Source organism: Myiozetetes cayanensis, unplaced genomic scaffold (assembly GCF_022539395.1).
Source record: "Myiozetetes cayanensis isolate MyiCay16 unplaced genomic scaffold, myiCay2020 scf1, whole genome shotgun sequence".
Taxonomy (NCBI): domain Eukaryota; kingdom Metazoa; phylum Chordata; class Aves; order Passeriformes; family Tyrannidae; genus Myiozetetes; species Myiozetetes cayanensis.
The window spans coordinates 39302838-39318430 of NW_026086604.1; the positions used below are offsets into that span (position 1 = coordinate 39302838).

At 35.4% G+C, this 15593-nt stretch overlaps 1 protein-coding gene across 4 annotated transcripts in view; it reads left to right on the plus strand.

Moving 5' to 3' along the window:
- PCMTD1 (protein-L-isoaspartate (D-aspartate) O-methyltransferase domain containing 1) overlaps window positions 1-14434 on the plus strand; it is a 42331-nt gene extending 27897 nt beyond the window's left edge. For all 4 annotated transcript variants that reach the window (XM_050328429.1, XM_050328439.1, XM_050328448.1 and 1 more), the window contains 3 exons: window positions 6666-6837; window positions 8433-8556; window positions 11747-14434. In XM_050328429.1, coding sequence (XP_050184386.1) covers window positions 6666-6837; window positions 8433-8556; window positions 11747-12117 — 667 coding nt within the window. In that variant the 3' untranslated portion in view covers window positions 12118-14434. The remainder of the gene's footprint in view (window positions 1-6665; window positions 6838-8432; window positions 8557-11746) is intronic.
- The last annotated feature ends 1159 nt before the right edge of the window (window positions 14435-15593 follow it).

Consider the following 15593-nt stretch of genomic DNA (forward strand, 5'->3'; position numbering starts at 1 on the left):
TTAAAGTCTATAATGGCAGCTTTTCAGTTAATACTTTAACTTATTCTAATTTCTGTAGTGTACATGCAAAAGGTATCAACAATAGTAGTTGAAATGTGTGTAGCTTTCCAACAAAACATGCTAGAAATAGATAAACACGTGTTTATATATTAACCAAAGACTAGTTTAAAGAACTTGGAAAAGTATATAACCGAGATGAACAATGGAGAAAGAAAGAAATAGAGAAAATGTAGAACGAGCTTGCCATCTTGTCCTGCTATTGCCCCACTTCATCGGAAAAGAATTAAAAGTCTTTAAAAATTGTTTTCTAATATTAGCTGGTGCAGGCTTTGAGTTTCTTAGTTAGTGATTTAATCTTAAGTAGATATCACTGAGAGGATATATCATGGAAAGTATTTATGGGGAAACAAATGGAAAAACCTTTTCCTGCAATATGTAAGAAGCACCTTTAAATCTGATTGATGTTAGCTCTAAAGCACTCTTGCAGTCAAGTAAAATACAAGAGGCTAATGAGCCATAGGAATCCAAAAGTATTTCATGCTGTTGCATGTTCTTGTGTCATGTTGTATCACACAAAGCCATGTGAATATTGACCTTCATCTGTTGTTTTCAAAGAAGTTAAGTTTTAAAACCTGAAAAATTGATTAAATTATATGAAAACTTCTTCAGAGTTTCTTTCAGTTGAATGCACTAGTGTTTAAACAGGTTCTAGGAATACCTGGAGTAAGATTAATGATTTATGAAATTTTTGTTTGGTATAAGAGAAGCACTGAGATTGTATTTTTAATGCAAGTGGACAAAGAAGCCAGGCCTTTCTAGATTAAATGGTGTAGCTTCTCAGTCTGTGTCTTTGAATAACCACAGGAACTTCTTTGGCAACTCTTGTAGCTCTACAGACCAGATTTTGGTTTTGTTTCTTATTCTTTTCACCATCAAATTTGCCTGAACTTGTGGGTTTTTTTTTATTTCCTTCTTTACTCCCTTCTTCCACCATTCTGAAGAGTCCCTTTTTGGAAAGTATAGACAGCAGTATATTAGAATTAGGACAGCAGTGTATTAGTGTGGGACAAAAGTAAGTGTTAGTTCCTCGTCATAGTAACAAAAACTGTTTAATGTTTTATCACATATTTTCAGACTCTACACATTTTGCACATTAATTTCAGTGTCTGGTTATTAATGTATTTGATGGTTTAAGGGGAATTTGATATAAAGCTAATTCCATGAGTTCTTATGCTGGATTTACTATTCTGATTTGGAATATGTATTAAAATATGTTATGGGTTTTTTTCCCACAAAGAGTTATGTGTGAAATTCTTTGTTCTAATGTAGTGTCACTGTAATTCAAATGACAGATGTTAACAAGTTGCCAGCTTTTTCTTATATATCATTAGAGCTGAACAGTAGTCCTTTGTGCCCTAAATTTAAATAAATTTAAATAAATTTCCTATTGGAAGGGAATTAGTTGAAGCAGCTCGATGGTACTGAATGAGATGTCAGGCTTTTTAGAGGATTTGAGTTGACCAGCTAGAGGAAATGAGTGTGGATGGGAAAAGAGCATACTAAATTCATACTGAAATGGATTTTCTTCCTATAAGGGCTGTGAGCAGCAAGCTGAGAGATATGAGTGTGTTTAGCTAATGCAAGGATAGGCAGAAGTGTACTGTCAGATGATGGCCTGATACGAGTGTAGTAGTTGAGAGGTGTAAAATGTACCAGGAATGGTGCTAGTATAAAGAAGTAATTTAGTTCTTCTCTTAGCAAAGGACAGGTATAAGTAGTTTTAGTGGTTCCCCAGTATTGGCTTTTTTAAGCATCTTGTAACATGTTTTATTGTTTCCTTCAGATACAGATCTGTGGATGCTGACAGTTTGGCTTTTTTTTTCCCTTCAAATTTTGTAATATTTTTCTCCCCAACTTTATTGAACTTGTTCCTTTTTAAAGAATCAAGTATGTTTACCACTTAAAAGAAAAAAGGGAGACAATCTGTGTGTCCTTGCACCTAGTTTCATCTTCAAGAGACATCAGGATAACGTCCTGCATTCATGAAGGTTGTGTAAGTAGAAGAGCTTAGACCAAGAAGCGTCGTGTACATATTCAGAACTGGAAGTAATTAAAGGTAGGCTTTGTGGGTGGGTGTTGTAGTAGGACCAACCAGTTAATCCCCTTGTAAGGAAATCTCTGTTATTAGGGTAGGTTACTTTACTATACTCTTAGGTTTTTAAATAATATTTTACTATGACACAAATACTAGATTGGTGGATATGGATACAAGAGCAACAAACTTAATTCTTTGCTGTGTTTTTAATGGTTATTAATTTTATTACAGTAATAATACTTTATCGTGTTGATATCTCTAGGTAATCTAACTTAAAAACATGGGCAGTTACAATCTATTAGTTGATCATTTACTTAAGCTTCTGCAGCAAAGGCACAAATTCACTTTAAATTCTACAGATTTATTTTTACATTTAGCTGGAAGAAGAGTACTTTGGCTATGTTGACTGTGAACTTGATCATCCAGTGGAAAAGATGGAAAGGTGGAAGCAGATGGTCAACAGATGTTTTAAATGCTTTGAAACTGCTTGGTTATCTGGGGCCATTGCTACATGTGATTTGTGTGTGCTTAATTTTTTTCTATGGCAAGTGCTCATTTAAACAGATTTTCTATTGCTGTATTATCTGTAATGGGAACTTAATTTCTGTTCTATTGGCTGTTGGTTCTCTTGTAAGCAAGATACCACATTCAGCTGAAGAACCTAATGTGACTAAAACTTCTCCGGATTGTTCCACCGCCTATTTTTTTTCTTTTTCCTTTCGGAATCTGATGCATGAAATTAGTGGGATTTTTTTTTTGTATTATCAATATAATGCTTTTGTAAAGCCACCCTTTGGTAGAGGTGAACAAATGGTAAAGAATGCTTGACATTTCTTAGTTCCATTTCAGCTTGGAAACAAAGATTTAAGTGAAATACTACTTCATCTTGATAGGTATCTTATGTGTTTATCAATACTGCATGTTAAAGCATTAACAATTTTGTTTTTATCAATGCCATTAATAAAAGATAACTTTGTAACACAGAATGGAATGTAATATCTCATCTGTTTTGATATCCCAGAGGCAATAGGAACAATAGGAATAAAATATACTTTTTTGATATAGTGATAATTAGGACTAAAAGAATTCGGATTTGATGTTTTAAAATGGCACTTCACCTAATATCCTTGATGCTGTTTTTAAACTGTAGGCTCACAAGCTTGTGAAGCTTTTGGTAGGTATTCTTAAAATCAACTTCCCTGTATTCACAGAACCTTTGTATTTTAAGTTTTAGATAATTTCCTGATCAATCAATGGGGTCTTTTATACTTGAGTAGAACCAAACTAAACTGTACTTTTAAAAAAAAGTTATTTGGGCACGTTAGTAGAACCATTTCCCAAAATTACACTTCAGTCTGTGTTTGAAGGTCATCACAAATTACTGGATTAGAGAAATATGAGAAAATGGTACATGCCTTTATCAGGTCTCTGTGGTTCAGAGGTGCATGTATATTTGTCAAATCAGAATTGTCTTAAGATTCAGGGCACTGGGAGAGAGTCTTGCTGCATCACTAGTGAGATTTACATTACATGGAAGTAGTAATAGTCACTGCTGTACAATGTAACTAGGTTTGACAAATCCATGATACTCCAGTAACTAGGAACTCAGTATGCTTTTCTTTCTGGTATTTTGTCACTGTTCATGCTCTAACACACTAAGCAGTTGGTTCTGTGAGAAACACAAATGAAGAGGGTTGGTTTTTTGAACAGTCACTTTGCTATTACCAGAGACAGTTTATGACCTTTTCCTCCCATTTTTTTCTACCTACTTTTAGTTTCTTGGTTAACCTGAACTGCCTGTGTTCAGGTGGGCAGCTAGCATACATAGTAGCGTGCAGGCCAGCTGTGTGTGAGCACTGCATGGCCAGGTGAGCTGAGTAGACCTCTTTGTTTTTCATCTGACATGGTTTGAAGAGGTGTCTTCAGGAATTACATGTAACTTAGTCCACACAGTGTTTTAGTTTTGCTGTGGGAAATGAGTCCATCAGGAACCACTAGGTGAAAAACTTATAAAAGTTTTATAAAAACCCCCTTTATATATAAAACTTATATGGAGGAAGAAGGTATTTTTTGAAGTAAATGAACTAATAAATAAATGGCTGTTTTGGTCATGAGCTTTGTGTCTCCACAAAGTTGTGCTAACAGCATGGAGGAACACAGTCCAACCAATTTAAAGTGTCTGTAGAAAAGTCTTTTAACCCACTTCATTCGTGTAAGTGTGTGATTAGGAAGTTGGTTTCTGTGCCCTACTGGTTGCAAGACATGGAACTAAATAAGGAATTCTCCTCAGCTTTTACTATATTTATCAAGACAACTGTGGATTTTCGTCCACAGCTCACTTACAGAATATTTTGCGTCCAGAGAATGTTTGGGGGGGCATTGTTTTGTCTTGTATTATGATTCCTTGGAGAGTTTGTGTTCTTCCTTGTTTTAAGAGGGTCTGACCACTGGCTTCATGAGCTTTTAGGGTGGTTTCTAGTAGAGAAAACAGTTTGTGATTGTCTGCAAATAAGCTTGATGGGTTTTAGGGGAGCATTCTGAGAAGATCAGAAGTTGTGAAAACTGCGGGGTTAGGCAGGCGGGCTGTCTTCATTTTTCTAAAACTAACCAGATGCTGTCTCGAGGTTTAAAACTGCATTTTAGAAAAGTACCATATTCATTTATTCCCTGCCCCCTCACCCTCTTCCTGTTTTACTTTTGAAGCCTACAAAGGTAATTCGCTCAAATCTTCAAATTAATTGATGTGGTGATGCTTGATTTAAACTGTAGGCAACCTGAAATAAAAGCTGTATCGGGAACTTCCTGATTGACCTGTGGGTAGAATGTAGAAAATACACGAAAACACATGGTAGTCCCAAATGCTTACAAAATTACATTGCTTCTTCAGCAAAGTGATCAATGCCTTGGATTTCTTTTTCTTCCCAGCATTTAAGCTTACCTCTAATGTATTTCTACATCTCTGTGCTAATCTGAAGTCACTTCAACCATAGTTCAGGCTGGGCTAGCTTTCCAGTTGTGTGCAAGAAGGCATTTTATCTCCACTCTCCTCCCTCTCACTTTTTTCTCTTTAATCTGCCAGTGTTGTTTGTAGCTTTCTTTTTTTTTTTTCCTCTGGATTTGGAAGAATAAACAACATTATGGATGGTTGACCATAAGCAGTACATGTGAGAGAGAACTATGCAATAATTGCTAAAGGGTTCTGGGGTCTAGCTGTGCCTAGTCAAAGAAGGAGGCATGGCATTAGTTTCAAGATCGAGCATCCCATCTTGGGGGGGGAGGGGGAATATACTTGCAGCAAAAACTTCAGCTTCCTGATTTGGTAATGGTAACACTCTAGGTCAGAAAGTCAGCCAACCCTCATAGGCTTCAAGCTTAAGCAGTGAAAGCTGCCAACTTTTGCTGTAACTGAAGAAATATTGATTTGAATGTGGTCAGGTGTTGTACTGGGATTTGCTAATGCTAGCCAAGTAAAAAAAAATATTTTCCATTGACAGTCAGCTATAATGTTCATAAAATGGCTGTATGTATTTGATGTTTTTAGAAAAAGTCATTCCTTCAGGATGATGTTTGAGATGCATTGGACTTGAATACTGCCAGATGAAGTTTATGAAGTTTTTCATGCAACAGCAAGAGTATTAGGTTTTAGTTAATTTTTTTTCCTAAGAAAACTATAAATCCTTTCTATGAGCTACTTTGTAACCTCTCTTCTTAAATATTCTTGGGGAAGACATAAAGTTAATAATTGAAGGAGTTTTTTTACAAAATTGTAAGTTTTATTATGGTATTAATAGCTGAAGCAGTAACATGCTGCAGAGATTTAAAAAATGTCAGAAAATAACAGTGTTGTGGAGAATACATGCAACTTTAGCAATAAAGTACTGCCCTGGACATTTGTCCTTTGGTATTTTACGCAGTGGCAAAGAGTTAGGTGCATTAAAAAGGAGTTGTACAGCTTTCATTTGCTAATGAAAATGAGAACAGATGCTTCTGAGATAACGAATCTCTTTTTGCTTTGCATGTGGTCAAAAAATGTCAGATTTTTCCATTAAATTCCTTTGTGGGGTAAAGTGGATTGGGCTTAAGGTGGAAAATTTGGAGGTAGGGGAAAATGAGTTTTTAAAAAACCTAACTTACAAAAAATTGAGGGGAGCAATTAGGAAATAAAACTTCAGTGTTTATTCAACAGCCTGGATATCTCACATTGTTGATAAATGTACTATTTGAATGGCACTTCTACCATATGACTTAAGATTTCTGTTGACAAATCTGTTTCCTCAAGGGTAGCTGACCATCTAGGAAGGTGATGCTTTGAGGCCTTTCCTGTTTTGTGTAATACATAATTAAAACTGCATAAGATCTTTTCTTTGGTGGTCCCTGATGTGGCAGGAAAAAACTGTTAATTACAAATTAGCACTATCTTAATATAGACTTTTCAAGTATGTATTTAATCTTTCTTTATGATACAAGGAAAGATATGAAAAATATTTTTCTGTCTTTATCTGGACTGAGTTTTGTTAAAAATCCTGATTTGAAACGTGTCCCCTCTTTGTTTTTTTCTTCTTCCCCTTAGATTTGAGTTCTGTGAACCTGCCTTTGTGGTTGGTAATTGTTTGGAAATAGCCTCAGACAGTCATCAGTATGACCGGATTTACTGTGGAGCTGGAGTCCAGAAAGACCATGAAAACTACATGAAAATTTTATTGAAAGTTGGAGGCATTTTAGTAATGCCTATAGAAGATCAGGTGACTTAGTGACAATTTACCCTTTTAATCTTTTAGCATGAGAACTATATATTTAAGGAACTATATATTTAAGGAATGCTTTTAAATGTATATTTGACTAAGTTAATGTTCAGCTAATAATACCTTGATTCAGTGTATTGTTGCAGTTCAGCAGATATTAATCTTTTTAATGAAGTCTTGAACTTTTCCGTTAAATGTGTAGGAAAGCATCAATATCCTGCCTCTAACAAATTCTGTTTCATACTATTTCCTGTGTATTACATCAGTCTCAGAACTGCTTTGAAACCTCTCTGCCACACAGACATTTTCAGTCAGTACTTCAAAACAAAGAAACCACCCTCTAAACCAGGAGAATTCATTTCAGAGAAATACAAAATAACTATGATTAGTGGGAGATTGTAAGGGGAGAAAAAAAAAAGGGGGGGGGGGAGAAAAATATTACTTTATTTCCAGCAGTTTTCAATATTGCTTTTCCATGTTAGATTTAACACTTTTCAGACAGGTGTATTATTTAATAATGCTTCGCACTTTTATCACTTTTCATCCTTAGACCTCAAAAGGCTTTACAAAAGTAAGTATTATTCTCCCTGTTTTACTAATAGGGAAATTGAGAAAGACAGATCATGTGACTTGATAGCCTCCTAAATGCAGATAATTACTAAAATGCTTGTCGATAAGCATGCCAGTTAATTTACTTTCCAAAAAGAATTACCACATTATCTATCTCCTGTCTTAAAATACCAAAGGGATTATAAACACAGCCTGCATGATTCAGTTCCATAAATACTTTATTTCATTATTCATTTGACTAAGATACTGTCAGGTGCAACTGATGGAATCCAACTTAAAAAGTAGCTGCAATCTATTTAAAAGAAAAATTAAGAGTGTGACTATTTCTACCTTACATACAAATGGATAGGGACTTAGAGCATGCAAAGTGTGAGGAGCAGTTGAAAGATCTGGGTTACCGTGGCCTGCAGAGACACAGCTAAGGGAATGTTTAATTTCTGATTTGGCTTCCTAAAGGGGTGGAGAGTTTGCCTGGTAGGCAGGAGTCCAGTTCTCCTCACAGGTGCAGAGCATGCAGAAAGACTGTTAACAAATGGCAGCAACAGAGCTTTCTGCCTACAAGAAAGGAAGACAGATTTTTATAACAAGAATGGTTGTACTCTACAGGAGGTTGCCTGGACAGTTTAGGGAATCTCAGTACTAGATTTTTTTAAACATAATCAGAAAAGCTTCTGATTTAACTTTGAAGGTGGCCTTGTTCAAGGAGTAGGTAGGACTCCAGAGGCTGCTTACAATCTAAAGTATTCTTTGATCTTTTGGAAAAATGAGAGAAAACAAAACTTACCTTGGGCCTTAGTTTTCCAACTGCATCTCTTTGCATTACCAAAGAGCCTTATTCATTACTCTAGTGACCAGGTTAATATTTCAGGGAGTATCAAATCAAAGTCCTTTCTCTTGATAAAACAGCCCTAATAATTTAATTTTGAGGCAAAACAAAACAGCAGTGTGTTTGAACACCAATCTGAATAGTATTGAGTATGACAAAACTGTAACCACTGATTTATTTTGGTTTTGTTTTTATGCAGCTAACACAAATCTTAAGAACAGGACAGAACACCTGGGAAAGTAAAAATATCCTTGCTGTTTCATTTGCTCCACTAGTGCAACCAAACAGAAATGACAACGGCAAACATGACACTGTGGGACTGCGTAAGTGTCTTTTGTGCTCACTCCCTTTGGCTTGCACGGTTGTTACAGTGCCTGATGGTGGAAGTTGAGATATTATGCCATATGGAGACATACAGTTTAGGAAACCAGTAGCTCACTGATACCTTTTTTTGCTCCCAGTGCATGTTCTGTGTTGCTAAACAGTTAATATCCTGAATTAAAGTGATAGCGTTTCCAGTTTATTTCTCTAGCCTTCTTTTGGGTTCAGCTTCTTTATTATAGCAAGGTATAGATAAAGTAGTAAGCTAGTATTAGGCCTGTCATATTGCTAACTTTTTCAGGGTCTACCAGAAAAAAACATTTTCTCTTCCCCCTGAAATGGAAGATAGAGGTCTAAACTCTAGCTGTGGTATGATAGAATATTAATAACCTGAGTGTGCTCGTGTCTGTTTGCAACAGATGTAGTCATAATATCTGTCTGTATGTCATTAGTCACTGAGGTTGGCTTTCTAGCTGCAATGCTTTGAGTAAATAAAGGTATTTAGATAAATAAAAGTATAAATAAAGGTATTTAGAAAGTCTTTGATAGTATACCTGTTGCCAAGGCGGTAAGGGGGGATGATAAGGGGAAGAGAAAAACATGGTAGAGAAAGGTGTAAAGTTGAAATTTTCTGTCAGAGTACTCAGGGCTAGGAGTAGAATAATAATGCTGAGCTTCAGTAGCATGTGGGAACTTAAATAAATCCAACAAAGAGCCTAAGAGATGACATTTTTCTCTCCTGATTTGTCCTGTTAACCAGTAACCAAAGGGAACTGTCCCCTTTGCGTGTTTCTTGCCTCCTATGCGTATGTTTTAACTTCAGGAGTCCAGGTTGTCTTATCAGGTTGCATTACCTGTAACTTCTGATCTGTATTAATTTTGAGAGTGTGTATGAGCTTGCCAAGGGTAGTTCACCTTTACTTTTTTTTGCACAAAGTATAGAAGATGATCTCCTTTATGTAATCTATTCCTTTGCAGGAATATTTAATTTTGGTTGTTTTAACACTTGGGTTTTTTTGACACCTCAGAAGTAATTTCCTGAAATAACCTTGTTAATGTAAGATTATTTTTTCCTCTGTTCCCTCCATAGTAGTTAGGCTGACAGCAAAATACAGAGGTGGGTAGTCAAACATTGGTCTTACTATGATTTTATTCAGTCTAATTACCTAGAACAGAAGAGGGTTTTCTGTCACCATTCCTAAATTTTCAGAATGAAAGTAATGAAGACCCTAGGCATTCAGAGCTTAACATTAGTACAATAATACGTTATAATTTTAAACAAAAGCGAGTTGTATTTCTTGATCAGCTTGCCTTAAATGCATTAATATCTGTGGAACTTAAGGCTAATTCTGTTACTTGAGTCTTCCCTAGGTACTCTCCTGCATAGTTCTGTATTCAGATTTTCTATTACCCTGAATAGGAAAATTTTCTGACTGCCTCCCTGAAGGACTTCTTAGCTGTCCTTCCTACCTCTTGAGACTTTTTTGTTTAGTTTTGTTTTTAGTACAGCAAGTTTTAAACATTCTAGAAGTTAATTTTTTTTTTTTGCTACCTCTGTGTGTCTCTGGGACTTCTGAACAGAAGGGCAGGAGCTTTAGGCCTTGACTTAATTTATGAAATTTGAATTGCTGGTAGTTACTAATTATAGGTTATAATTTTGAATGTGACTGTGAGGAGCTTACTTTGTCTTTAAACCTTTTTAGATGCTGTTGTCTTCAGAATAAAATAGAATATAATCATGCATAACTAGCATTAAATTAATCTGGTTGTTTTATGTTACCTTACAGGATAAGAAAGCATACATACTGCTTCTACACCTTTTTCAGAATGTAGTGCTTCAAAATTTTGTTCCATCCTCTTTTGGAAGGATATACTGAGGTTTTTTTCCTTCTGATTTTATGAAGCCTCTCTCACCACAATTCTGTATTTGAGCTGAATGCCTTCTGGTTCATTGCTTCAACTTTACATGCGTTCTGCTTGCATTTATTATAATTGTCATACAATCTGCAACTATGGTTTGTTTCCCCTGAACTTAAAAATGTGGTCTGGATGGTTAGTTAGATAGGGTTTTGTTCTTGAATTTTGAGCTTCTTGAATTTCTTTTATATGAAAGACGTGGGGCTTTTTTGGTAGTTTGGGGGTTTTTTGTTTGTTTGGGATCTTTTGTTTGGTGTGTTTCTTTGGTTTATTTGTTTTCTTTTGGCATTACCTGACATCAGTATTGCCAGTCCTAAACATTCTTTGTCTCAGGTAAAACAATCAGCCTGCAACTGAAGTCGGTGTGTGAAATAATTTTTTGTTTGAACTACATCAGGACGTTTTTTTTAGGCTGAATGGAATCTTTGGAAATGTAATTTTCAAAATGATTTCTTCACTAACTTCTAGTCCCCATAAATTTTATGCTAATTGGTACAGGAAGAAAAGTGACAAGTAAGAAAGTTGAACAGGCTGCAGCTTTGGTTGATGTGCTTTTTGGGGTTTACTTTCCTTGGAATTAGCCATCCGTAGCTCATCTAGGGCAGCCATCCACTAGCCCAGCAGTACTTTTATCACCTGCCTGTCTGTCATTGGAAAACACGAGGCTTTTGGCTTTTTTCTTACTTGTTAATTTTTTTTGTGGTTTTGTTTTTTTCCCTTCAGGAGTTCAGTAATTCTGATTCTTTTTCTGCTGCAAAGATATGGGTGATTTGTGCAGTTGGTCAGCTGTGGAGCACTCATGTCTCCCCCTCATCAGTTAGATTCAGTAGGAGAGGGAAAAGCATAGTGAGTGGAAGAAGGAGACAGAAGAAAAGCACTTGCCTAAACAAATGTGACTCAGGGGTAGAAATTGTTTTCCTACTGCAGCATCTTAACAGTGCTAGCAGTAGGTGCCAAGATTTGCCAGGTGCTAAAAAGTGACAATATTTGCTGTATCATGTCTTAAATTTATTTTAATAATCTGTTCATGCTTCCTACTTCACTGTTACATCTGTCAAAAGACTTCTTTGTTTCTTGGACTGTGACATGGGTTTTTGTCCAGGTGGCTCTATCCACCCTTGTTTGAATTTGCATATTGTATCACATACTAAAATTTCATTTGTTTCTGAGCGTTAGTCTTACTGCCTTGCAGCTAATGTTGGGGGTGGTTTTGGTTTTTTTTTTTTGCTAGAGGGAGATTTCACTTATTAAAACTTACTTTTTTTTTCATTTTAGCTCCATGTGCTGTTAGAAACCTCCAGGACCTAGCTCGAATATATATCAGACGCACTCTTAGAAACTTCATAAATGAGGAGATGAAAGCCAAGGGTATTGCTCAGAAGGCTCCTCCAAAACGCAAACGCAGGAGATGTCGTAGACGCAGGATTAACACCTATGTGTTTGTTGGTAATCAGCTAATTCCTCAGCCTCCAGACAGCGAAGAAGATGAAAGAATGGAAGATGATAGCAAAGAGGAGGAGGATAAAGATCACAGTGAGGCCTTGAAGCCAGAAGAGCCTCCTCGAAATCTGTTGAGAGAAAAAATTATGAGTCTACCATTACCTGAATCTTTAAAAGCATACTTGACCTATTACAGAGAAAAATAACTTGGTTTAAGTAGAAATAATGCCTACTGATAGTTCCTTTATTCTTGAAAATGTAGCATTTATTAAGAAATAGGTGGACAAATTATTATTAGTCCTTCGTCAAGACTGAAGTACAGCGATAAGTGGTAACTTGTCTCTATCTTGTCTTTGCTACAAGGAAGACTTGCATTCGACAGTAGAATCCCTTTTTAAAAATCTATTTTCTTTAAATTTTGAAAATGCTGTTTTAACTCTGATAGAAATATATATTCCATTATGCAGCACTAATCAATATTTTGCATGGTAAGTCTTTTTGATCCCTAACAGATTTGTATTGATAAAAGGATGAGTGAAATTTTATATATGCTAAATAATTGGTTAAAAATGTGCATCTGACTTGATGAACAATTTGTCTGTATTTAAGATGATTAGGGAAGCATTTTAAACATGCAGACACTTATCCTCTAATGTCCAAATCAGACCCTTTTAAAGTTTATTTTACTATGGCTTTGTTGCAATCATTATTACTATGTTGGTATAGATGTATTCCAACAACACAAGTGCAATAAATGTATACAGACACTGAATGAGCTGGCTTTAGTGAAACACGAAAACACAAGTTCTGCCATGTCAGATGACCCTGCTACTTCTGCATTAATCTTTTGCCAAAAGATCTTGAGACAACTAACAGCTTCTCTCAGAGCCTTAAAGAAACACCATATTGAATAAGAAGCAAAGCAATGCTTACTTCAGCTCTGCTTACACTTCATTCTACACTGTCAGTATTTCTAACTAGAGGCAATTCCTCATTTGTGGGAAGCTTAGGACAGTACATTTTGTTTATTTCTACAGCTCACAGTATTGAGTCAAAAAGTTTGGTAATACAAGATTGTAATTTAGATTGCAGTCATCTATATTTACTGCGTTTAAATAGAGATAGAATTTCAACAAAGTTTAGTTTGTATTGCTTATTGGGATAGCTATAATAGTAGAAGTTAGAATTTGTTCAGCAAATGCACTTTAGTAAGTGAATTTTATACTTAACATGCATCTCCAAGAAGGTAGACTTGTGCTAGCCTATATTTTGTTTCTGAGCATGGCTCTTAGCACAAAAGTATTTATAAAATCATATGCATCTTTTGGAAACCTAAGAGTAGCAGTGCAGCTGTGGGGACCCACAATAGTGCTGATTTAAATCTTTCTATGATTTTTCCTCTTCTAGTTGTGAAGTTACTTGCAGTTCTCATTTTTAACTTTGCTTTTACTATTTTAATTTCTTCATTCTGTTGTAATATAACCATGAGGGTAAACAGTTTATTAAGAACTTGGCATGATATGCATTAAAAGCCACAATCATTGGAAACGTATGCCTTTTGGACCCAATGAAAAACATTCCTATTGAAATAACCCATATGATATATTTTATAATATGATGACACTTTTTTGTGTGTGTGTATAAAAAAAAAAAAAAGAACAGAATAATCCCATCTTTCTAAAGCAGTAAATACTCTTAGTCCAAGTGTTTATAACCAACCAGTATTCATATGGTCTAGCAGTCCAATACTGACTTCCAAATACATTAGGACTTTCTTGCATCTGAGAAGGAAGATAAGACATAATCCCATGACACTGACTCTTTATGGTGCATTTCATGCTGTAGTCCCTGTTTTTTAAGGTACATCATAGTAATGTTTAAATGGAATTTCATGGAGGCCTGTTGTACCAGCATGTGGAGTTACTTTCCGCAATATATTTACTGTATAAGGAAACAAAAGTATTTGAAATAAATATTCTGACTTTATTTTAAAAGCAGGAAAACCTTGTAAGAAATAGTTTTCCAAAATAATGATACTAATAAAGTAATTGTGATGCTTCAACTATAAGAATTGAACATAATCTTGTTTTAAATGGATTATTTTAGATGGAGGTTAAATAATCTTAAGTTTGAGATGTTTGTCTCTCCTTTTCTTGGAATCTACATCCATAAACTCAAGAGTATGAGATTACTAAATATTACTTAAGTACTTTAAGGACTTTATACAGGATGCTTTTTGAGAATAAATTTCTGCATTCTTTCACGCCTGTATACTTGGAAAAATGGACAGTGGATGACTTGTCATGATTCTTCAGTATGTAAGGTTTTTTTTTTTGGAGTCACTGAAAGAGAATGTTTCTTCTGTGTTTTATATGTGGATTTATTTTACACTCTTGAATTTATATTTACATAAATAAAAAGGTAGAAACGCAAAATTAATTAAAACTTAATTTTTGCCATCTCACTTGATGATGGGGACATTGTTGCAATAAAATGTTTTTTTGTGGTTTCTGCTTGCTTGAATTTCTGTGTTTCTGTGGAAGTATTTTGAGTTATTTGGAAATTCAGGTAACAGTTTGTTCATAATTAGATCAATTACCTCTTAATAAAGGCTATTCTTGAATTTCAGAAATACACCTTCTTGCTAAATTTTGAATTTTTGCAGAGATGTTACTCATGACACTGGAAAGCCCAGAAGCAAAAATTGAACTATATACTAAAAAACAGTTTCATGGCTTGTTTTTTTTCCCAAACATTGATTTTTTTTTTCGTTCTCAGCTGAGTAGCTGTCTGGGTCAAAATAAATATGGAAAGCTTGGAGGTAAGAGCCACAAGGGTGGTGAGCAGCAGCTAGTGAGTCACACTTCGTACTGAAACTCCCTCTTGGTGCAACCTTATTTTATTACCAGTTAGAGGAAAGGGACAGGGTGGGTAGGCTGGGCTGACGAGCAGTGGTGTGATTGTGGTCAGTGTGAGGAAAGATGGGATGAATTGGAACTTCCAGGGGATTTTATCTTCTTTGGTCTGGAGGAGCACCCAAGATCAGTGCAGTCTTTTCAGATGACTTGAATTTTTGATCCCATGTCATTCAGGAAAAACTCAACAGCTGCCTTCCAAAAAGCTGGAAAGCAGTTTTCAGTGAAATGAACCTGAACAGCTCTGTTCAGCTGAGCACTGTCTGTTGCTTGTTCAGGTGCTGGCAACTTAGTCTCTTTTTTTTTATCATCTAATTTTTTTTCCCTAAACTACTTTTTTAAGTGCATCATTACCTGTCAGCTTGAAAACAAATTTGGAATGTTATCAAATGGGCTGTGTTCTGATTAAAGCTGTTTTAACTCATTAAATATTAATCCGTATCTCCTCAAGAGTTTTTCCTTCCATCATTCATGTAATTGAGTAAAACTGAAGGCTTTATGTGATTTACTAATCAGTTATAAAAGATAAAGGAGCTGTGTGCTATGTTCTTCTTAGAGGTGTATACTGAATTTCACTTTAATGAGCTGCTACTTATTTTGACAACACTTGAATCATGTATGAGATATTTTCTATAAACTTGTTCTGAGAAGGTCATTGGAGTGTAACTGGAACAGTGAGGCTTTAAAGACGTGTGTTTCTTGAGATCTTTTAGTAAAATTAACTTCAGTAAAATCTGGATGGATGGCTTGACAAATGCCTGCCTTTT